The 24,457-nt window shown below is 42.9% G+C and overlaps 1 protein-coding gene across 2 annotated transcripts in view; it reads left to right on the plus strand.

Moving 5' to 3' along the window:
• phf2 (PHD finger protein 2) overlaps positions 1 to 24,457 on the plus strand; it is a 155,926-nt gene that overhangs the window by 111,747 nt on the left and 19,722 nt on the right. For both annotated transcript variants that reach the window (XM_077572755.1, XM_077572756.1), the window contains 3 exons: positions 21,194 to 21,289; positions 21,376 to 21,485; positions 21,578 to 21,863. In XM_077572755.1, coding sequence (XP_077428881.1) covers positions 21,194 to 21,289; positions 21,376 to 21,485; positions 21,578 to 21,863 — 492 coding nt within the window. The remainder of the gene's footprint in view (positions 1 to 21,193; positions 21,290 to 21,375; positions 21,486 to 21,577; positions 21,864 to 24,457) is intronic.

The raw sequence follows: 24,457 nt of genomic DNA on the forward strand, positions 1-24,457 counted from the left end.
GAATTTTTCCCCTGTTAATGGTCCAGGTGTTGACATGGTCCAGGTCAAGATTGAAGTCAATTGGATCAAACGTGTAGGAGAAATGAGCAAGAGTATGCCCCCTGTAAATGTTCAAAAATTGACAAAAATCAGACATTAAAAAATTCGTAGCTCACTTCTTCATTTAAGCATATGGGTCCAAGAGACTTTTTTTGTAGATCTTGGGCTCCCTCAAATACCAATTTTTTTATCGTAGATATTGCTTAAACGTACAACCGGGGCTGCTTCGTTAAAAAATTATAGGGTGTGCTAGTGAGTAATTTTTTTTGCACAATACATGTTAAATTAGTGCTCATTTTGCCAGGCCAGATGTGTGTGCCAAGTTTCATGAGTTTCTGTGCATGTTTAGGCCCTCAGAATTGGCGGTTTTTTTTGACGAACAGTACCTTGCCACGCCCATAGCAATTCGCCAAAACTCACAAATGTCATTTTATGACATCATGAAGGCCTAAACACTCTTCTGAGCAAATATGAGGTAGAATGTTGAAGAAAAAAACGTTTTTAAAAATTGCCATTAGGTGGCGCTATCAGTACGATGAAATATAAGTTCGTAGATGTCTTCAAGACTGGACTCTCATCAAATGTGTAAAATTTTGAGAAGATAGGATCACCTGGGTCAAGTTAAAGCAGCTTTTACTGTCACAATAAGTCATCGGACTTTGTGCCACCTAACAGCCACGACCTTTGCCGAAAAGTTACAGTATTCGGTGTGGAGCAACATCTTAAGGTTTTTCTGACCAATTTCCAACTGGATCTTTTTCAACGAAAAACAATAGGGACCTCGCAGCGACAGCTGCTCGGGCCCTAATAATAATAATAAGAACGAAAAACAATGGTAATAACTAGAGCTGCGGGCAGCTATAAAGGGCCCTCGCAGCCCGGGCCACTTTGGGGTTTTTGCACGTTGGGGTACTTAGCACGTTTGGGTAGTGGCACATTCGAAGCAGAATTAATTTGAAAATGACATAATTCTTTTTATCTTATGGATTGTTTTTTTTGCCAGGTGTGATGAGTATGCAAAGCTCAATGAGTTTTGGACAATGTTAAGACCCTCAAAAATCAGTCTCAAGTTTTTTATTTATTTTTTGGCAATGAGTTTCCCCGATTTTAAATTACATATATACACATCATCGTTAGTTTTACTCATGGAACAATGCTTTTATTGTCCATAGAGGACATAATAAATGAATAAATAAATAAAAAGTACATATGTTTGGATAGGTCTGATGGTACTAAAAAATTTGAGTAGTCGAAAGTAAAGAAAAAAAAACATAAATGACTTAGTTATCACACTTATAAAAGTATCAACATTTTGTACAAATATGAAAATATCATGTGTGGGGTAATTTTTTTTGTCAAACCTAAGGGCTAGGTGGTGCTATATTTATAACCGACTATTGTCATAGAGATACTTTCAGGTTGTGACTATAAACATACATGTGAAGTTTTGGAATTTTTGGAGCATGTACCGAGGAGTTATTACGTATTTCGTCTTTCATTGAAAAGGAAATATGGAAAAAAATATGATGCCCTGCCCCCGTCATATAGTATTTTGAAAACTCAAGATTTTTCCCCCCTTTTATTGGCCTAGGTCTTGACATGATCCAGGCCAAGTTTGGAGTAAATCGGTTGAAACGTGTAGGAGAAATGGGTAAAAGAATGCCCCCTGTAAATGTGCAAAAATCGTCAAAAAATGGGACATTCAAAAATTCATAGCTCACTTTTCATTTTAGCATATGTGTCCAAAATCCATAGCTCACTTCCTGTACATTTTAGGATATGGCTTCCACTAACTTTTTTTGTGTGTCTTGGGGCGCCTCACGTGCCTGCCAATTTTCGTAGCCCTCGGTCAAACGTGCCGGGATTGGTGTATATTTTTCCACACTAGGGGGCGCTTAATGTTATGTTCTTAAGGCAACTTCATAATGTATATTTTTTTGCCAGGCTTTTCTGACAAAATTTCAACTGGATCCCTCAAACGGGCTCGGCACAATAGATAAAAATGTAAATCATGACATTTCTTGTCACCACTGGGTGGCACTATATGTACAACCGAATATTATCATATAGATGTTTTCAGGCCGTGGCCATTAAGATGCAAGTTTGGGATTTTTTGGGAGTTTGTACAGCGTAATTATTAAGTATTTCCTCGCTGCTCGGGCCCTAATAATTCGAACGAAAAGCAATCGGGACCTCACAGCGGACGCTGCTCGGGCCCTAATTAACGGAGAGAAAAAAATAATGCTGATTTCCATTATCACGGGTAGTTTTTGGAATGTAATACCCACAAGAAACGAGGGAACACTGTATATATCATCTTTCTTCTTGGATCTGGTGGGAGTTGCAATACTCCTGGCTCTCTACGCTATAAATAAGAGAAATACGTATATAGATTTACTTTCAAAATGTTGTTGTATTTTTTATTATATTGCAGTGGTGCATTGAAAAGTAGTTTTTTTACCTCTCTGCCCTAGAAGTTGCAGTGAACGACGCTTGTAGCAAGATGCACGATCTGTGAATTGTATAGGCAACAGTTGTTATAGTGTATATCAGCACATTTACGCATGCTGTTTTTCACCTCACAAACACAAACACTTAACAAAATAGTGAAAGCTAGTTAGCGAGCCAGCTCATAGCAAGTTAGTGCTTACCTTAGCATATTTTTGGCTGAATCTGAGGATGTTGATCTGCTGTTTTAACGCTCGGATTGTTTCCATTCCTCCAATGATGAATTGGGCTGTGCAGAAAATATGTTTGGCTCATCTCGCGCAGTCTGGGATCCACGTCACAAGCCAGTGACGCTATCATAACGGCACAGCCAGAACGTCACTGCTTCAAACGAGAGCCTGAAGTCACACCCTTCTCCCTCCCCATTTGAACTGGGCTAAAATGGCTCAAAAGAGTTGTTACTGCCAGTCACAAAAGTGTTAAATGGAAAGAACATTTATTTACACTCACAAATTCTCTAACCCCTTATTAAATCAAACAGGAATTATGATTAAAAATGAACTATTTCATCTGGGCTGTGGTGGGTGGCGGGTGTGGTTGGGGGGAGCGGGGCTGTGGGCCGGTGGGGTGCCTGGCGGGCCGTGTTGGGGTGAGGGGCGCTCATGGCCCCTGGGTTTGCTCTCCGGCCTGTGGACCCTGCAGTGCCCGGGGGTTGTGCCTTGGCGCTGCCGTGGCCTGGGGGGCCCTGGGGGTTGTGTTTGCTCTGTCTTGGCCGGGGTCGATGGCTCCCCTCTTTGGTGGAGGTTTTCATGCATGCCAGATCCACCACACCAGCATCTATCGAAATTCAAACACAATCTGCTTCTTCCTCTGGTCGTTGAATCGGTGGAAGCTGATGTCTGTGGATCTCACTCTGCTTCCTCTATCCTGCCTTCCTTTCCTCAGTCTCTCAGTTGGTCTCCTTAATTTGTTGGAATTTAGATGTTTCTGGGGTTGGTGAAAGACTCTGGTTGGTAACCAGGTGGTTAGTAGGTGATATCTGGTCGGTGCTGGATTTCACTTTTCTTTGATGGTTTAGGTGAACGGTATGGGATTTGTAATGAATTAATGAGCACACACTCACACGCACATACAAAATAAAAAAAAAAAATAAATAAAAAAAAAGAGCGCATTGAATACCTTATTGCACATTTAACATGGCAACACACTAGCCACTTGTCTTGTACCTAGTTACAGTTGACTTACCAAGAAGCCTGCCAAATGATAGCGCCTGGCTCACAGAATTCCAGGTCCCTTCACCTTAGGAAAGGAGACAGGTCCACTCGGGCCGTTTTTTGTTACCTTTTTTATTATTTTTTTTATTTTATTTTATTTTATTTTTTACTATGATTTCCTGTTATCTCATACCTTAGGCTATCACAAGTTGATAGGGACCACCCCCAACTCGGGACCGTTTGGTCACAGGGGCAAAAAAAAACCTTTTGTGAAAAGCTTTTGGCGAAATTGTGTAATTGCAAATGTCAAGGTACAGCAACTGCATAAATGGTCAGAAAACTCAAAAAATGTTGCATGGTGTATCCTGACACATGGAGAAACTAGCAGGAAAATAAGCATGGGGTCCTTGTATTTAAGTTCTCAAATATCACTCTCAACATACCCTAAAAGACCAAAAAATGTCTTTCCGCCTGACAAATTACCATCAAAAGTGATCCATTTCAAACATTTTATTATACATCACACATTTGTAACCTTCAATTTAAGTCCCAGATAAGCTTTCTGTCTGATATACAGTGTTTCCCACACCATGTTAATACTTGGGTGGGCCACCCAAGTAAACTGGCCACCACCCAATAAATTTTTAGGAAAATTTATAAAAAAAATAAAAATAAATTTAAAAAACGTGACGCGACCGATATACCGCATGTAATGTTAGTTCGCCGTCACTTAGTGGATTGTGAGGCTAGAGGAGATGTAGTAACAGGACTGAGACCCATCAGCCAGAGGCGATTCTAGGATCAGAGGTTTAGGGGTACTATAAAGACGTTTAGCGGTGCTTGGTGGCTACAAAGAGCGGGGTGGGGTGGAGGGTTAGTTTTGGGGTACTTCCTGCTCCAAAAATTGCATGGAAAGTCAATGAGTAAACCAAATTTAATAAACGTTATGGAGGAGAAAAGGACAATAATAGTAAAATATAAATATATCCTAACTCTAATTTATGGGGAAGGGTACTCTTTTTGAACAGCTCCTCTCGATACGCCTTTTTCTGGAGTAAACCAGCTCCCCACAGTTTACAGTGAGGACACAAATGTACCTTGGACTTGTTTGTCTTCTGACTATATATTGCTTGTCTTTACTTTGTTATAAAAAAGAATATATATATTAGCATACACATTAAAAAACAAAAACATGGGCTTGAATCTGCAAAATATTATTGCATGTACAAGTCTGTGTATGGGTTAAGTGCAGACACAATATAAAACATTTTAACAAAACTAATTGACTTTAACATATCTGCCTTTTACATCTTGTCTTTAATACAAATATAAAAATAAAAATACACTTAAAAATTGAGGTTTTGTTTGCTGAAAACAATCTTGTGTAACTAACTAACTAACCCTAACAGTGATGGGCATAAGCCTTCAGTCTGACCACCTGCAACGTTTCCTAGCTTTGGGGAAAACTTCACAGCTAACTACCTACCTACCAAGTAGCATGGCTACAACAGCACACACACAAAAAAAGCCACTGGAGGACGATCAGCGTGCTCTGCTTGTACACAATGGCCCAACAGCGGGGGTGGGAGGCAGTAGAGGGCTTAGGTGGATCAAAACATTTTCTTATCAAGTAATATTTATATATAAAATATTATTTTTAAACTCTTTGATTTATATACATACTATATAATTTTCTAGCTTGTTAAAAAGAACACACAGTAAAAATATACCTATATACTCTAAAATTTTGGGGGTACTATTGTTCACTTTGCTATGACCAAAATACTCCACTGTACCCTAAATCGGGGAAAAAATATATATATATATTCCAGAATTACCATTCCAAATGGCATTAAGCTATTTTTCTGCATCTAAATAAAATCTTAAACAATATTTGAAATGTGGTTATGTAGTACTATACTATCTAAAGTGACTTACATAAACAGTGATTAATGTTGTGCCCCCAGGTGGACCAGGGTATCAAGGCGCAACATTAAACACGATCACACAAAATCCGGGAACCAAATAGGAGATTTAGAAAAGAACAAGACCCTGACAAGGAATAATAAATACTTGTGAACATTTCTTAACAATAAATTAACATTCTGTGTAGCCAAATGGAGAAACAGTAGAGTGCAGCTTAACCATAAAATTGAACCATGATAAAATATAACTGTATTTTAATCATCCTCTTTTTCCTTTTCCTGATCATCATCCACATTTGTATGGATTTCATCAGCTGCTAAGTCATCCTCATCCGTTTCTTCTTTTGCCAAGACATCGACAAGGTCTCTGGGAAGTAGTGTCAAAGTCCGGTCGTCGAGGGTCTGAGTCCTGCATGTTTTAGAGGTTTCCCACGTTAAACGCAGGTGATTCATACTTAAGCTCATCAGCAAGCTCTGCAGAAGCTTGATAATGATCCTGATCTTTGAATCAGGTGTGTTGGAGTAGAGAAACCTAGAAAACTCAGGACTCAGGCCCTCGAGGAACGTACTCTGACACCTGTGGCTTTGGGTATGACGTCACCCTTAAACCAAAGTGGTTCTAACTTGGGTCTACTAGGGTTGGGCGATATGGCCAAAAAATAAAATCTTGATTTTTGCAGTCATTCAGGACGATTACGATTTTAATCTAATAAATCCAATAAACATTTATTTAAAGGTTTCATGTATTCAAAAATAATTCCTGTACAAAATGTTAAGACGAACAATAATATATACTGATTGTAAATCAGTTTTAACATAAATTTAACATTCATTGTTTGTGCTTAAATGCCACAATTAAGTAGTTGTTAGCTATTGTAAACATGTCTTGTAAACCACCCATCCAGCATTCTCTGCCACTTGTGCAAAATTGCAACTCAGAAAAACATTTGAATGTAACAGAACATAAGAACAACATATTTTAATAATCCAGAAGACAAAATTGGATTTCATGATTTAGCAAATGTTCAACAATTCGATTTGTCATCTATAAGCAATGTTGGGAATGTTACTTTAAAAAAGTAATTATTATATAGTTAGTAGTTGAATTACTTCATAATGAAAGCAACTCGTTACCAGGCAAAGTAACTATTTTCACAACTCCCGAGCAGCGACTGCTGCGAGGTCCCTATTGTTTTTCGTTGGAATTATTATTACTATTATTATTAGGGCCTGAGCAGCGACCGTTGCGAGGTCCCTATTGTTTTTCGTTCATATTATTATTATTATTATTTGGGCCCGAGCAGCGACTGCTGCGAGGTCCCTATTGTTTTTCCTTCTTCTTCTTCTTCTTCTCCGCAAACGATCCAATTTTTGACTCCCTAGACATGAACGAAAACTCACCAAACTTTGCACACTCTTCGGGCACGGCGAAAAATTTGAGATTATGAAGTTGTCATAATGACATGGCTCCATAGCGCACCCTAGAGGACAAAAATGAAAAACAACCCCGGCACGTTTGACCTACAGCTATGAAAATTGGCAGGCACGTGTAATGGCCATATCCTAAAATGTACAGGAAGTGAGCTATGAAGTTTGCGACTTTACGTAAATTACTGTGGGCGGGGCTACACACTGTTCGCCAAGAAAACAACGCTGATTTTGAGGGCCTAAACATGCACAGACATTCGTGAAACTTGGCACACACATCTGGCCTAGCAAAATTAGCAATATTTTATCATGTATTGTATGATTTTTACAAAAATGACTCACTAGCACCCCCTACTAATTTTTAACGAAGCAGCCCCGGTTGTACGTTTAATCAAGCACTACGACAATTTGACCGCTGCAAGGTCCCTATTGTTTTTCCTTCTTTTTCTTCTTCTCTGCAAACGATCCAATTTTTGACTCCCTAGACATGAACGAAAACTCACCAAACTTTGCACACTCTTCGGGCACGTCGAAAAATTTGAGATTATGAAGTTGTCATAATGACATGGCTTCATAGCGCACCCTAGAGGACAAAAATGAAAAACAATCCCGGCACGTTTGACCTACAGCTACGAAAATTGGCAGGCACGTGTAATGGCCATATCCTAAAATGTACAGGAAGTGAGCTATGAAGTTTGCGACTTCACATAAATTACTGTGGGCGGGGCTACACACTGTTCGCCAAGAAAACAACGCTGATTTTGAGGGCCTAAACATGCACAGACATTCGTGAAACTTGGCAGACACATCTGGCCTAGCAAAATTAGCAATATTTTATCATGTGTTGTATGATTTTTACAAAAATGACTCACTAGCACCCCCTACTAATTTTTAACGAAGCAGCCCCGGTTGTACGTTTAATCAAGCACTACGACAATTTGACCGAAGGAAGGTCCCTATTGTTTTTCCTTCTTCTTCTTCTTCTTCTTCTCTGCAAACGATCCAATTTTTGACTCCCTAGACATGAACGAAAACTCACCAAACTTTGCACACTCTTCGGGCACGTCGAAAAATTTGAGATTATGAAGTTGTCATAATGACATGGCTCCATAGCGCACCCTAGAGGACAAAAATGAAAAACAATCCCGGCACGTTTGACCTACAGCTAAGAAAATTGTCAGGCACGTGTAATGGCCATATCCTAAAATGTACAGGAAGTGAGCTATGAAGTTTGCGACTTTACGTAAATTACTGTGGGCGGGGCTACACACTGTTCGCCAAGAAAACAACGCTGATTTTGAGGGCCTAAACATGCACAGACATTCGTGAAACTTGGCACACACATCTGGCCTAGCAAAATTAGCAATATTTTATCATGTATTGTATGATTTTTACAAAAATGACTCACTCGCACCCCCTACTAATTTTTAACAAAGCAGCCCCGGTTGTACGTTAAATCAAGCACTACGACAATTTTTAAGTACATGAAGGAGCCCAACACCTACAAAAAAAGTCTCCTGGACCCACATGCTAAAATGAACAGGAAATGAGCTATGAAATTTTCAATGTCCCATTTTTTGCTGATTTTTGCACATTTACAGGGGGCATTCATTGGCCCATTTAACACGTTTCAGCCGATTTACTTAAAACTTGGCCTGGACCGTGTCAAGACTTCGCCCATCAACAGCTGAAAAAAAAACGACCCTTAGAAATGGTATTTGACGGGGATGGGGCATCACTTTTGTGTTTCATATTTCCTTCACCATGAAAGACGAAATGCGTAGTAACTCCTTGGTACAGGCAAAAAATCCCAAACTTCACATGTATGTTTATAGTCACGACCTGAAAGTATCTCTATGACATTAGTCAGTTATAAATATAGCGCCAACTAGACCTTGGCTCGACAAAAAAAAGTACGACACATAAGGTATTTTGTCCAAAATTTGGATACTCTTTGTAAGTGTGATAACTAAGTCATTTATGAATATATATTTTTTTACTTTCCACCAATCAAAATGTTCAGTGGCATCAGACCTATCAATACATATGTACTTTTTATTTATTTATTTATTTTTGATGCCCTTTATGGACTATACAAGCCATATTGTGCTATGAGTAAAACTAACGATGATGTGTATATATATATATGTACTTTAAAAATGCCAATCAGGGCAAGTCATTGCCCAAAAATAAAAATGGACGCTGATTTTTGAGGGTCTTAACATTGACCAAAATTCTTTGAGCTTTACAGACTCATCACTCCTGACAAAAAATAAAAACTATTCATTTGTAAAGGTATATTATGTAATTTTCAAAGAAATTTGGATTTGAATGTACTTGTACCCCAACGTGCCTGTACCCCAATGTGCAAGTACCCCAAAGTGGCCCGGGCTGCGAGGGCCCTTTATAGCTGCTCGGAGCTCTAGTGAATATTGTTATTATATTTTTATACAAGGAATTCAAATTATGTCCAGCCTATAGGGTGTTTGTTTATTTTTGTGAATATTTATGTCATATCTATGTTCTACCACTGCCAATTACTGAAGCAATTAGAATAATAATAAAAAGAAAATAATATATGGCGATTTGTGGCACATATGTCATCTATAGTTAATATGTAAGCAGTCCTAGCCAGTCCCTTTAGGATTTCACGGGCTTTTTTTATGATTGTTGCAGGTTAAAATAATAATATATAAAATAAAACACCAAATGCTATGAAATATACAGTGCTTAATGCTATCATGGCCAAAATCATTGCCATAACTCAATTTCCTCAAATCATCAGGTTCCACATGATCTCTCTGAAAAACTTTTGTACAATTTCAATTAAGAGATTATGGTTATTATATTCAGTTCATAATTCTACACATTTAAAGACATGTTAATTGATTGATTTACGTCAGAAAACTCTAAGCTTGCATCATTCACAACTGCGCAACGTTTCTCACTTTAATTACTGGTTGTTCAGTGCTCCAGACCGACCTCAACTCCATCAGCCTCCATCAGTGTGATTTGCAGAGACTGGACATTTCTTTAAACACTTTCACATGTTTAGCACTCGGGAAATAAGAGAAATAGAATTGTTGGCGCTATTAATTACACTAGGCGAGCGCGTCGCTATGACTTACCAAACACCGGTATCTTTTCTTGATTGCTGTTATGGTACTTATGGCGCTTGCTTGTGGAGTTGTAATGTTAATGGTTCTTGGTGGAGCAGAAATGTCAACAAATCGCTCCTCATGGCAGCCGTTTTTCGGCAAATATCTACTGTTATTTTGATTAATGTCACTCACGAATGACTTCCAGGCGAGCTAAGTCCAAAAGGAAGACACGTCCATCACGCCGTGACACGCTTTCCGCGGCACCTCCAAAATAAAAGTCTCTATACATTTCAGCTGTCAAGAGACTTTTATTGTGACGAGGTCCGACAACAACAGTGCCTCTAACTGTGTGCAAATGACATTTCAGAGCAACACACAACTGGACAACGTCTTGCAGCCTACTTCCATCCTTAAAAACAATGAATGAATTGGAACGCAACACATTTCAAATACAATAACGATAACGGCATTTCAAATACGGGTAAAATAATTAATTAGATTAGTCTGTTCATTTAAAAAAAAAAAACTGCGTTTCCTAACGCCGTTTAAACGCCGTTATTCCCAACATAGTCCATAAGTGGATGGAGTACCAAACCACAAATCTACCAAGACAACCCCCCCTGCTCTAAATGAACTGCAAAGATCCACAACAGAGGTATGGGAATCTGTCTATAGAACAACCAATTACTGCACAGTCAAGTACTGCACAAACAAATGTGGCCTGTATGGAAGGGTGGGAAGAAGAAACCCATTTCAAAAAGCGAGCCACAATAAGTCACATCTGCAGTTTGCCAGGAGCCATGTAGGATAAACCGCTGACAAGTGGAAGAAATTGAACTTTTTGGCCTAATTTCAAACACTGTTTGGTGTAAAAACAACACTGCTAATCAGTCTCAACACACCATCTCCACTGTCAAACATTGTGGTGGGAGCATCATGCTCTGGGGGTGCTTCTCTTCTGCAGGGACAGGGAAGATAGTGCGAGTAGAAGGGGAGATGGTTGGTGCCAACAATTGGGCGATCATGGAAAATAACCCGTTGAGGTTTGCAATAGACCTGAGACTGGGACAAAGGCTCACCTTGCAGCAAGACAATAACCCGAAGCATACAGCTAAAGCGACAATGCAATGGTTAAAAAAAAAAACGGCATCAATGTGCTAGTGTGGCATAGTCAAAGTCCTGATCTAAATCCAATAGGGATGCGGTTCACAAACACTCTCCATCTAACCTAGTCAAGCTGGAGGTGTTTTACAAGGAGGAATTGCAATCGGCGTTGGGGCATTTGATCACTGTGATTTGCTGTTAGCTAGCGAATCAGCGTACGGGGCAAGAAGAGGAAGTCTGTCAGCACAGAATATCAGGAAGATGACTTCATCTCTTTGGTTCAAGATAGGCCGGCATTGTATGATATTACGTTGGTATGATATTATGTTAAAGGGTATGCCGACAAAAGTATGAAAGCTAAACTATGGCATGACATGGGGACGCGACTGGATATAGCAGATAGGATTTACTTTTATACTTGAGAGGTATAGCAACTGTTTGTAATTAGTAAATATAATCACTTTTTCACATTATATCCCGCCCCTGAGGTTTCCGGTTACCTTAAGGAATAATTACTACCACCGCTGATGGAATAGAGGGGAATTACTTCTCGCAAATGCGCTGAAAGTACGTAATAGTCGGTGCGGTGTGTATTTACGTAATTTTGCTGATGCCACAGTGGGTAGGCATCGGTTACATTTGGCCAACGTCGGATTGGTGTTTCTAGGCCTTAAGAGTAGAGGCCATTTTGAATAGAGCAGACCTTCTTCCGCATTCAGCGGATAAGGCTCCACAGCTGTGCACTCAATTTTTCTAGCATCAAGTAAACAGTTCAACTGAGAACATGCAGTCAAGATAAAAGAACCGGAACTTAACAAGTCATTTTTATTCCTTGTCAGGGTTTTGTTCTTTTCTAAATATCCTATTTGGTTCCCGGATTTTGTGTGATCATGTTTAATGTTGTGCCTGGATACCCTGGTCCACCTAAGGGCATAACATTATTCACTTTTTATGTAATTCACTTAAGATAGTATAGTACTACATAACCCATGTTTCAAATATTGTTTAGGATTTTATTTAGATGCAGAAAAATAGCTTAATGCCATTGGGAATGGTAATTATGGAGTTTTCCGGGTTTTTTTTTTCGATTTAATGTACAGTGGAGTATTTTGGTCATAGCTGGTGGCAGACGTGTATTTAGCCCTTTTTTGGGGGTGCTGAAGCAAAGTGAACGATAGCAGCCCCAAAAATTTGGAGTATTGGTTATAGCCCCCATAATAATACTTCAGATTGAAAGCTCATCTTGGACTTAAATTGAAGGTTACAAATGTTAGATGTTTTTAATCTACATTTGAGGCAGTGAGATGTAAAATAAAATGTTTGAAATGTCAGCGGAGACATTTTTTCGTCTTTTAGGGTGATATTTGAGAATTGAAATACAGGAAGTTCCCCATGTGTCAGGATACACCATGCAAACTTTTAGCAATTACATAATTTATTTGCCAGAAGCTTTTCCCAAAAGGGGTGTTTTTTGGCCCCTGTGACCAAACGGCCCCGAGTTGGGGTGGTCCCTATCAACTTGTGATGGCCCAAGGTATGAGATAACAGGAAACCATAGTCAAAAAGGTAACAAAAACATCCTGAGGAGTGGACCTGGCTCCCAGCCTACCTGTCTATACATCGCAGTAATAAAGATAGGTATCAACATACAGTATAACAAACTGTATTGCAATAGGTTTTCATTAGTGACCATTGTATTAGTGGTCACATGGCCAGTTAGTTGGCCGTTGCGACCAAGGTCGAAAAAGGTCGGAAATGATGACAGCCACCTGTGCTACCCAGGTTAGTCTACCGCATACCTGAGCTGGTGCGGAACGGCTTTGAGACCATGCCGTCTGCTTGGACTGTGCCTGTTGTATCCGTGTACAGATCCCGCAGGGTGTTGATGTACTTGCGCGAGATGCCAATGTCCTGAAGCAGAAGCCAGAGGACACCTCGATCGAGCAAGTCAAACTCCGCTTTGAGATTGATGTACGTGGTGAGGCGGGGCTGTAGGTATTCTCCCCGCTGCTCGGACAGAATCTGGACGGCAAGGATGCAGTCAGTTGTCAAGTGGTTTCGGGTGAAGCCAGCTTGTTGTGGGTAGCGCTTGGAGACAAGGTAGGGCTGAAGACGCTGCAAGATTATGGAAGCCACAACTTTGGATGGTACAGACAGAAAGGTGATGGGGCGGTAGTTGGCAGGATTTCTTTTGTTGTGACCATGGTACGGCCTGCTAATGCTAGCGGTTAGCTTTGATTAGCGAATGGGGCTAACTTACCAAAATGAGTAGAAAGACGATCGAAAACTCGACACACTCAAACGAAGTTGCTGGTTTGTATTAGTCAATACCACAGATACAATTTTTTAACATGAATTCATAACTGCCCATCATGACGTCATCTTTTACTTATGCATTTTAATTATTCGTAATGAATATTTCTGAATCATGACCTAATCAGTATTTGTAAACTAGTAGTTCATAATTTTTAAATTGTTTCAAATTACTGTAGTTCATTCAACGAGTTAATATTTGCTCATCATGACTTCAACTTTTGCTTATGCATTTTAATGATTAGTAATTGATATTTCTTAATCATGAGTAAATATTTAGTTAATATTTGCAAGTTATTAGTTCATAATTCTTCAATAGTCCGTCCGTCCGTCCGTCCGTCTTCTTCCGCTTATCCGGGGTCGGGTCGCGGGGGCAGCAGCTTTAGCAGGGAAGCCCAGACTTCCCTCTCCCCAGCCACTTCAGCCAGCTCATCCGACGGGACCCCAAGGCGTTCCCAGGACAGCCGAGAGACATAGTCTCTCCAGCGTGTCCTGGGTCGTCCCCGGGGCCTCCTGCCGGTAGGACATGCCCGGAACACCTCCCCAGGGAGGCGTCCAGAAGGCATCCGAACCAGATGCCCGAGCCACCTCAACTGGTTCCTCTCAACGTGGAGGAGCAGCGACTCGACGCTGAGTCCCTCTCGGATGACCGAGCTTCTCACCCTATCTCTAAGGGAGAGCCCGGCTACCCTGCGGAGGAAACTCATTTCGGCCGCTTGTATCCGGGATCTTATTCTTTCGGTCACGACCCACAGCTCGTGACCATAGGTGAGGGTAGGAACGTAGATCGACCGGTAAATCGAGAGCTTTGCCTTTCGGCTCAGCTCCTTCTTCACCACAACGGACCGATACAGCGTCCGCATCACTGCAGACGCTGCACCGATCCGCCTGTCGATCTCCCGCTCTAACCTACCCTCACTCGTGAACAAGACCCCAAGATAATTGAACTCCTCCACTTGGGGCAGGACCTCCTCCCCGACCCGGAGAGGGCACTCCACCCTTTTCCGACTGAGGACCATGGTCTCGGATTTGGAGGTGCTGATCCTCATCCCAACCGCTTCACACTCGGCTGCGAACCGCTCCAGTGAGAGCTGGAGGTCACGGCTTGAAGAAGCCAACAGCACCACATCATCTGCAAAAAGCAGAGATGCAATGCTGAGGCCACCAAACCGGACCCCCTCAACGCCTCGGCTACGCCTAGAAATTCTGTCCATAAAAGTTATGAACAGAATCGGTGACAAAGGGCAACCTTGGCGGAGTCCAACCCTCACCGGAAACAAATTCGACTTACTGCCGGCAATGCGGACCAGACTCTGACATCGGTCGTACAGGGACCGAATGGCCCGTATCAGGGGGCTCGGTAACCCATACTCCCGAAGCACCCCCCACAGAACTCCCCGAGGTACACGGTCAAACGCCTTCTCCAAGTCCACAAAGCACATGTGGACTGGTTGGGCGAATTCCCACGCACCCTCGAGGATCCTGCTGAGGGTGTAGAGCTGGTCCACTGTTCCACGGCCGGGACGAAAACCACACTGCTCCTCCTGGATCCGAGATTTGACCTCCCGACGGACCCTCCTCTCCAGCACCCCTGAATAGACCTTACCTGGGAGGCTGAGGAGTGTGATCCCTCTAAAGTTGGAACACACCCTCCGGTCCCCCTTCTTAAAAAGGGGAACCACCACCCCGGTCTGCCAATCCAGAGGCACCGTCCCCGATGTCCACGCGATGCTGCAGAGACGTGTCAACCACGACAGCCCCACAACATCCAGAGCCTTCAGGAACTCCGGGCGGATCTCATCCACCCCCGAGGCCCTGCCACCGAGAAGCTTTCCAACCACCTCGGCGACTTCGACCCCAGAGATAGGGGAGCCCACCTCAGAGTCCCCAGACCCTGCTTCCTCAAAGGAAGGCGTGTTGGTGGAATTGAGGAGGTCTTCGAAGTACTCTCCCCACCGGTTCACGACGTCCCGAGTTGAGGTCAACAGCACTCCGTCTCCACTATACACAGTGTTAACGGTGCACTGCTTTCCTCTCCTGAGACGCCGGATGATGGACCAGAATTTCCTCGAAGCCGTCCGGAAGTCGTTTTCCATGGCCTCACCGAACTCCTCCCATGCCCGAGTTTTTGCCTCAGCGACCGCCAAAGCCGCATTCCGCTTGGCCAGCCGGTACCCGTCAGCAGCCTCCGGAGTCCCACAGGCCAAAAAGGCCCGATAGGACTCCTTCTTCAGCTTGACGGCATCCCTTACCGCTGGTGTCCACCAGCGGGTTCGAGGATTGCCGCCACGACAGGCACCAACCACCTTACGGCCACAGCTCCGATCGGCCGCCTCAACAATTGAAGCGCGGAACATGGTCCACTCGGACTCAATGTCCCCCGCCTCCCCCGGGACAATGGAGAAGCTCTGCCGGAGATGGGCGTTGAAACTCTTTCTGACAGGGGATTCTGCCAGACGTTCCCAGCAGACCCTCACAGTACGTTTGGGCCTGCCTGGTCGGACCGGCATCTTACCCCGCCATCGGAGCCAACACACCACCAGGTGGTGATCAGTTGACAGCTCCGCCCCTCTCTTTACCCGAGTGTCCAACACATACGGCCGCAAGTCCGATGACACGACTACAAAGTCGATCATCGAACTACGGCCTAGGGTGTCCTGGTGCCAGGTGCACATATGGACACTCTTGTGCTTGAACATGGTGTTCGTTATGGACAGTCCGTGGCGAGCACAGAAGTCCAATAACAAAACACCACTCGGGTTTCGATCGGGGGGGCCATTCCTCCCAATCACGCCCCTCCAGGTCTCACTGTCATTACCCACGTGAGCGTTGAAGTCCCCCAGTAGAACGAGGGAGTCTCCAGGGGGTGCGCTCTCCAGCACACCCTCCAAGGACTCCAGAAAGGGTGGGTACTCTGAGCTGCTGTTCGGTGCATAAGCACAAACAACAATCATGACCCGTCCCCCCACCCGAAGGCGGAGGGAGGCTACCCTCTCATTCACCGGGGTAAACCCCAACGTACAGGCGGCTAGCTGGGGGGCAATGAGTATGCCCACACCTGCTCTGCGCCTCTCACCGTGGGCAACTCCAGAGTGGAAGAGGGTCCAGCCCCTCTCGAGAGGATTGGTACCAGAACCCAAGCCGTGTGTGGAGGTGAGTCCGACTACATCTAGTCGGAACTTCTCAGCCTCGCACACCAGCTCGAGCTCCTTCCCTGTCAGAGAGGTGACATTCCATGTCCCCAGAGCTAGCTTCAGTAGCCGGGGGTCAGACCGCCAAGGCCCCCGCCTTTGGCTGCCACCCAACTCACTGCGCACCCGACCCCTTTGGCCCCTTCCACCGGTGGTGAGCCCATGGGAAGGGGGACCCACGTTGCCTTTTCGGGCTGTGCCCGGCCGGTCCCCATGGGTATAGGCCCGGCCACCAGACGCTCGCCTTCGAGCCCCACCTCCAGGCCTAGCTCCAGAGGGGGGCCCCGGTGACCCGCGTCCGGGCAAGGGAAACGAAAATCCAAGGTTTGTATTCGTCATTGGGGTCGTTTGAGCCATGCTTTGTCTGGTCCCTCACCTAGGACCTTGGGTGGCCCTACCAGGGGCATGAAGCCCCGGACAACATAGCTCCCAGGCTCATTGGGACACGCAAACCCCTCCACCACGATAAGGTGATGACTCACGGAGGGGAATTCTTCAATAGTTGCAAATTATTAGTTCATCATGAGTTCATATAGTAGCTCATCATGACTTCATCTTTTGTTAATGCATTTACAAGTTATGAGCTAGCAATTTGTAAATTATTTATTCCTAAACTTTTTAAGGGACAGCAACGTGAAAAATCAACTTTGTGAATATTTTTAACCATGTTAAAATGCTAATTCATCACCAAAAACATCACCGAAGTGGTGTTTTTTTCCATTCGCCCTTCTATGAGAAATTCTAGGTTATTCTGCTCTCCAAGCACCAGCCCCTCCCAACCTGAAAAAAAAAGAGCTGTTGGCACTTTTTGACGTCATACAGAGGGAATCCACCCCTGCACCGCTTCTGGGGACTAAACGAACGCCCACTTTCTTGGAGACCTCCATGGAATAGTGACATAAGTAGCCTTTATCAGTAAACATTCTGTCCAAATGAATTCAAAGCAATCAATTATTCTTTACATTTGGAATGCCAAAGTGCAATGACAATTGGCTGTTTTAAAATCTCCCAAAAGGTTCTGGCTACAAGTAAAATCTTTGAGCTGCTGGGCTCCAGGTGGCGGAGTGGTACCGTCACTTGCCTAAGATGCAGGTTGCCGTGGGTTTGCTTCCTCGCCTGGGAGACCATGTTTGTATGTGTGCTTGTTTGTGTGAGTGCACAACAAAAAAAAACAACTATTATAAAAAAAATCTTTGAGCTGCTAAAACATAACCGGAGGGATAGTGTAGTGGTTAGAGCGATCGCCCTGTAAGCAACAGGTCGGCTCAGTTTTTTTTTTTTCATCCTTCTTTCTTCTCTTTCCCTCTCTTCCCCTCCTCCTCCACGATTTCTTGCGGCAAGGAGACGTTTTGTTTCAAATGTTTATTGAAGAATCGATGGCTTGCATTGCGGGCCATTCAGAGGAGTTTTCAGAGAGCAGGCTGCAGCCAGGTCGCCGGGGGCGCGGCAAGCACACAATGAGAGGCGGGGTTTTACTTCCGCATTAGAAAAAGAACCAGGAAAACAAAAAAATTACATCGCCATGGTATATATGTGTGTGTGTGTGAAACAAGCCAACTTCGCAATAAACAAAAGGCTGCATTTGAAGAACAAGCAAGCAAAATGTATTTAATCTAACCATAACATGACTTTGGGTATGGAATCGCACCAGTCTAGACTGCCGGCTCGGGCGGGTTTTGGCGACCCCGCTAGGACGTCCAATCCTCTGGATTTACGCTAGGATAGGCGCCGGGCTCTCTTCGAAGGGCGTCCAGACTCCAGTGTTGCCGGCGCAGGCACTGCAGCTGGATTCGCGGTGAGGAAATGAAGCGCACCCGCAGCTGGATCTGCTTGGATGTCAATAAAGTGCAACGCATCTACTGTATATCCTTTCCGCCACACAAAATGCTCACATTGCACACAGTGCAAGTCGCACTGTCTCCACTTTCCACATTAAAGATGATAATAACTTATTGTCATCTACTTCCAAATACCTCGGCGCCATTTCCTTGTTCAGCTCAATATCATTAATATTGTCATTGTAGTAAAGTGATGCCATGCCGCACGCATGGAAAAATGAAGTGTCACTCTGTGCCACTGCCCAACTCCTGATTTAATAATAAGTTGTAAAAAATAACCTCATATATTTATCCCAATCATGATTGGGAAACAATGTCTGATTCCAAGTCAGCAAACTCGTGATCGGGCCCGATATCCGATTACGTGATCAGATCGGGACATCACTAGTAAACGAGGTACTGGTCAGAAACAAAAACAACAAACTGCAAGAAAGCAAACAAGGCCAAACGTGGGAGGAACTACATGGCAAAAATGCGACAGCATGTCGGGAGGAAACAAAAATGGATCGACGTAGACAGAGGAGAGACAAGAGAATATCTACACACACACTGACAAAACGAGACACACCTGGCCAAGACACGAGTGGCTGTGGGCACTGATTGGTTGACATGAGGAAGGGCAGGATTACACTTAACAAGACCAAGGGAGATACACAAGGAAAAACAGAGCACAACAGATCATGACAGAAACATGACAAAATCAAAACAAAACCCAAATTAAACCTTAACCATGACAGAAAAACAAACAAAAAAACTACCCAACCCAAATTATGACACTAAGTATGTGCAATGAGAAAAATAGTGACTTGGAAGGTATGAATTTTTGGAGCATGTTGAAATTTGAACGGTGTAAATCAGATGTTGTATGTCAGAATTAGTAGCACTAGTAGTATTAGTCATTATAGTAGTATAAGTAGTACCACTTGTAGTGCTTGTCGTAGTACTAGTACTAGTAAATGGTACTTCATTTATAAAGTGCTTTTCCACCTTACAAGGCCCTCAAAGCGCTTTATATTGGATTACTCTTTCACCTCCTGATGATGCAGCATCAGGAGTTCAGTATCTTGTTCAAGGATACATGGCATGTGATAGAACTTGCAACCTATTGGTTGTGAGCTGACCGCTCTACCACTGGAGCTACGTCACCCAACAGTAGTAGTAATAGTAGTACTTGTAGGACTTGGTGCTTCTGGGTCACTTCCTGTTCAATTTGGGGCACTGTTGATTCTGAGAAAACTTCTGGGTCACTTCCTTTGGATTTTGGGGCACTTAGAAGTCACTTCCTGTTAAGTTTGGGGCCCTTCCTCTTGATTTTGGAGCACTTCCAGGTCACGTCCGATTAATTTTAAGTCACCTCCGGGTCACTTCTGACTGATTTTGGAGCAATTCCTGTTAATTTTGTGTTTTTTCCGACTGACGTCCTGTTCAATTTGGGGCCCTTCTTGTTGATTTTGTGGCACCTTTGTCACTTTCTGTTCAATTTGGGGCACTTCATGTTTTGGGGGCATTTCCTGTTGATTTTGTGGCATTTCCATGTCTCTTCCAGTTGATTCCCTGTTGATTTTGGGACACTTTCTGTTCAATTTGCCGTATTTACTTTTAATTTGGAGGCAGTACTTCCTGTTGATTTTGGGGCATTTCTGCATTACGTTCTGTGATTTTTAGGCACTTGACACTTCCTTATGTGCTAAATTTGAATTGGATGTTGAAGTGTGAATTAACAAAGAAAGCAAAAAAAAAAGTCACTTCCTGATCAATTAGGGGCACTTCCTGTTGATTTTGGCCCCCTTCTGAGTCACTTCCTGTTCAATTTGCATGGTTTACCTAATGTTTTGTTCAAGATGGCCATACGGTGGCAGGGGTCCACAGACGAGAATCCGGGGTGTATCTAATGTTTTATGGCGGATTATCCCTCAAGGTGAAATGAATGAGGTGAATGTTTTGAATTTCAATTTGAAAGAAAGTCACCGCCTTTCGCTTTTAGCAGGAGCGCGACCTGGAGCCAACTTTAGCATCGTCACAATTGTGCAGTATCAATTACGTCCGTGTACTTATCTACTGCTATGGAATGTGTTTCACTTTCAAACACGTCTGTAGGTAGAATTTCAACCCTGCGAATGTTAACTATGAATGCTAAATTTACGGTTTTCATTGTTAATTTAGCGTTTCAAAGTTGAAAGGCACGTTTTTGTTCTATCGGTTATCTCGGTTAGCTCTGCTAGTTATGCTTCAAAACAACGCTCTGCAATGTCGGTAGACTGTTGTTGCTAGGCTAAGAGGAGTGTTGCATTCACGGTGTGAAACACTGTAGGGATTACTGAAATCTTGCAAGATGCCCTCTGCATCTTTTGAATACTATTCAATTCAGGTGAGTTGGACCAGAGGCTAGGCCACTCGGTGGTTTGTTCTGGGCCGCATGTGGCCCGCAGTCCATAAATTGTAACTAGGCCAAGTGTAGAATAACGTGCCTCATACAATTAACTATAAATAATCTTGACTTTACTCATACACAAAATACAAGAGTAAAATTTATTTTATTGCTTGTGTGTTGTATCTAATGATTCTAACGAAAACTATTGGATCTTTCATCAGTTTATCCATCATTGGAGTCTGAGGTGGATAATCCAATTTTCAAATCCAGATCGAAAAAACGGAAAAACAGTGATGACATTCCATACAGCCCTACAGGTCTTGATTACTGTTGGTCAATAAACATTCTATTAACATTGTATTTCTTTTGTAATTGAAAAGTCTTTTTTTCCATGTCCTCACAGCTCGTGTAGGTCCCTCAGGTCCTCGACAGGAAAGGCCTGCAAGAGAAGGAGCACGAGTAGCCTCAATAGAAACAGGCTTGGCAGCTGCTGCAGCAAAGCTTTCTCATCAGGTGTGTAAATTCAGGCATAGTTAGAATTGTAATTTAATAGTATTTCAAATTCTGCTCAGAAAATCAAGTAATTGATAAAACGATGTCAATAGGAGGAGCAACAAAAAACTAAAAAGAGGAAAATAATCAAAAAGAAGACACCAGTGATAGAGGAGCCACAAAAAATCTCTCAAGATAGTAGCTCTCCAGACCACAATCAGGACTGCCAAGATGGCAGCCTTACAGATCATGAGTTGAACAGCGAAACAGTCAAGTTGCCAGGAGTGTCGCAGCCCATGGCGCCAGGAGTCTTCCTCAGCCATAGGCAATCGTCCTTGTCGTCTCCCAATAACAACTCTATGACAAAAGGAGATCGTGGAGTTTCTGCAGATGCTAAAGGTGAGTGAATGTTGATGATGCTAAAGGTGAGTGAATGTACACTGTTGTACACCAATGTTACGATGTTGCCATGTTGAGTGGCAATGGGCTTCATTTACGAATAAATGTGTAGTGTTGATACTCTGCACACAAGTTGAGCGTATAGGTCTATGCAAAGTCACTGTGGGATTCATGACATGCATAGCGGCCCGTTTTCTGCGCACCACTGTGCATATGCTGATGAATCATTTTAAATTTGTTTTCCTTTTTGCCCCCTTGATTTGAGGAGCTAATTTCTACCTTTATGGAGGTTTTTTTTTTTTCTTTTGCAGGTTAATCCCAGGTAACTGAAGCAAGAGTTTTATTAAACAATAAAAGTATGACAATATGATACATAAACAATAGTTTTCTTTTATTTTTTATAGAATCAAAAGCTTTTGTTTCTTAAATGTACATTCTGTAAAACTTCAGCAAACATGAAAAAAAAATTCAGCGAACTATTTTTTGGTCTAGAAACAAAACTAAATTGATTTAAAAATAAATAAATAAATAGCTCTGCTGTAATGTAATTTTGAGAACAATTTTGTCTTTTTTTCAGAGAACCTGACTCACTAAGGGTCGGCGGTTCTTTTGGGCTCCCAAACGGCACTTCAGGTTTTTATGTTTGTAAAGGAACACACGACTCAAAATTCCTTTTCCTTTATTCTGTGAGGCAGTGTGTATGAACAAAAAAGTGAGTATGAGTGGCATCTGATTCACTGAAAAACGGTTTAAGCCGATCAAAGGTGTATTAAAGGATCTTTTGGCACTGCGTGTTCCGATTGGATCATCTTAACGATTGGTTCTCGATCCCGTCAATCAAACTGCCGTAACGACGTCGTGCGTGCTCGTTCCTAGCTGTGCATGTACATTTCGAGTGCTTGTAGCATTGGGCAACACTGAGCTTTGGGTTCAGCCATTCATCATTGTCGCTCTACCGATCTCACCGCATACTTTGAAAATGGTTGAGAACCACAAGGACATCCGTCTATGAAGTTAGGCCAGCTGCAGAGACTAGTGAAGATGAAGATGAACTCTCACGTTCCCGACATTTGAATTTATTTTAAAAAAAATCTAGTAAAGTTTTCCTCATAAAATTTACTTTGAATTTCTGAGTGCATCAACCTAGTATTTTTTTCAAGTAAATATCACTCCTAGGGAGGTAACAAACACTTTGAACTGGAAATCCGGTTTTGAGTTAAACGATGCGAGTGCACCGATGAATGAATCAGTCTAAAAATAGGTTGACCGGCCAATGGCCCGGTCAAGACGATATAAATCAGTTTTACGTCGCAGTCGTCGCTGATACAGCTGCTGAAAACTGTCTTATAAAAAAAGCAAAACAGTGCGGCGGTGGCCGAAGGGGCGCCGCAGCTCACGGAGCCGGCGGCGGCGGAGGCTCCGGTGTTGGCCGGTCTGTCGGCTCCGGTCGCCCCGGTGACGGCGGGGTTGGCGGATTCGGTTGATACGGTGCCGGTGGTGGGTGGGGCCGCGGAAGAGTCGACAGGAGCCGGCGGTGGCCCGCCACTGCCACAAAACGATAACGAAATACAGGAATCGATAAAAGAAATAAGGGGAGCAAACGCCATCATTCCGTGTGATAATGTTTTTGTGAATGAAAACATGGCTGGTGTAGGTGATGAGGCAATGTCTGATGATGACACACTGAAAGTGTCACAAAAAAGAAAACTTATTGTACTTGTGAAAGGTATAGTTAAACATAGAAAAACGGCTGAAAGTGAATGTGACTTGACACAAGATGACAACGATGTACCTTACTCTGTCGAAATGATTAAGAGTTTTCTTGAAGATGCAAAAGGGGTACGGCAAACCACCGTATCCGAGCATTTTCCCGATCTCAGACTTTTTATTAAGTCCGCAAAGCCTCTTTCACGAAGGCTTGGGGAAGTGCTCACCGACCAAGAAATGTATCGGCTCAGAAAGAGCATAGCAAAAGCCAGAGATGAATTGAACAATGATGAAATTGGTGATTAATCTCCTTTTATTGATTTTTTTGTCATTGCTGTGTTGTCCTAATGGGTCGCTATTTATTTTCCCATTTATGTGTGATTTTAATATGGGAACTTTGAACATGAATGGTGCCCTGGCTGATTTCAAAAGAGCTGCTCTTTTTAAGATGATGGAATTGAATAGACTAAATGTGTTGTTTGTTCAAGAAACGCACAGCACTGACAACAATGTCTGCGAATGGAAAATAGATTTTAAGGGGGAGGTAATTCTGAGCCATGGTTCCAGTGCCAGTGGTGGAGTTGGGATTTTATTAGCTCAGAATTTTTTGCCGGCTTCCTTTAGTGTAGAGGAAATTATTCTAGGTTTTTTCCTGAAAGTTATAGCTTTCTATGAAAATTTTAAGTTAGTATTTTTGCTATGCTCCAACCAGAGGGGTGGAGAGGATCACGTTTTTGGATAACTTAGATGATACTCTTAAAGCGTGTCGTGGTGATTACGTGTTTTTAGGCGGTGATTTTAATTGTACTGAAAATCCCGCTCTGGACAGGAATCATTCTGAGCCACACCCTGGGTCGTCTCACAGACTCAGACAGCTCATTAAAGAC

The sequence above is a fragment of the Vanacampus margaritifer genome, chromosome 8 (genome assembly GCF_051991255.1).
Source record: "Vanacampus margaritifer isolate UIUO_Vmar chromosome 8, RoL_Vmar_1.0, whole genome shotgun sequence".
Classification (NCBI taxonomy): domain Eukaryota; kingdom Metazoa; phylum Chordata; class Actinopteri; order Syngnathiformes; family Syngnathidae; genus Vanacampus; species Vanacampus margaritifer.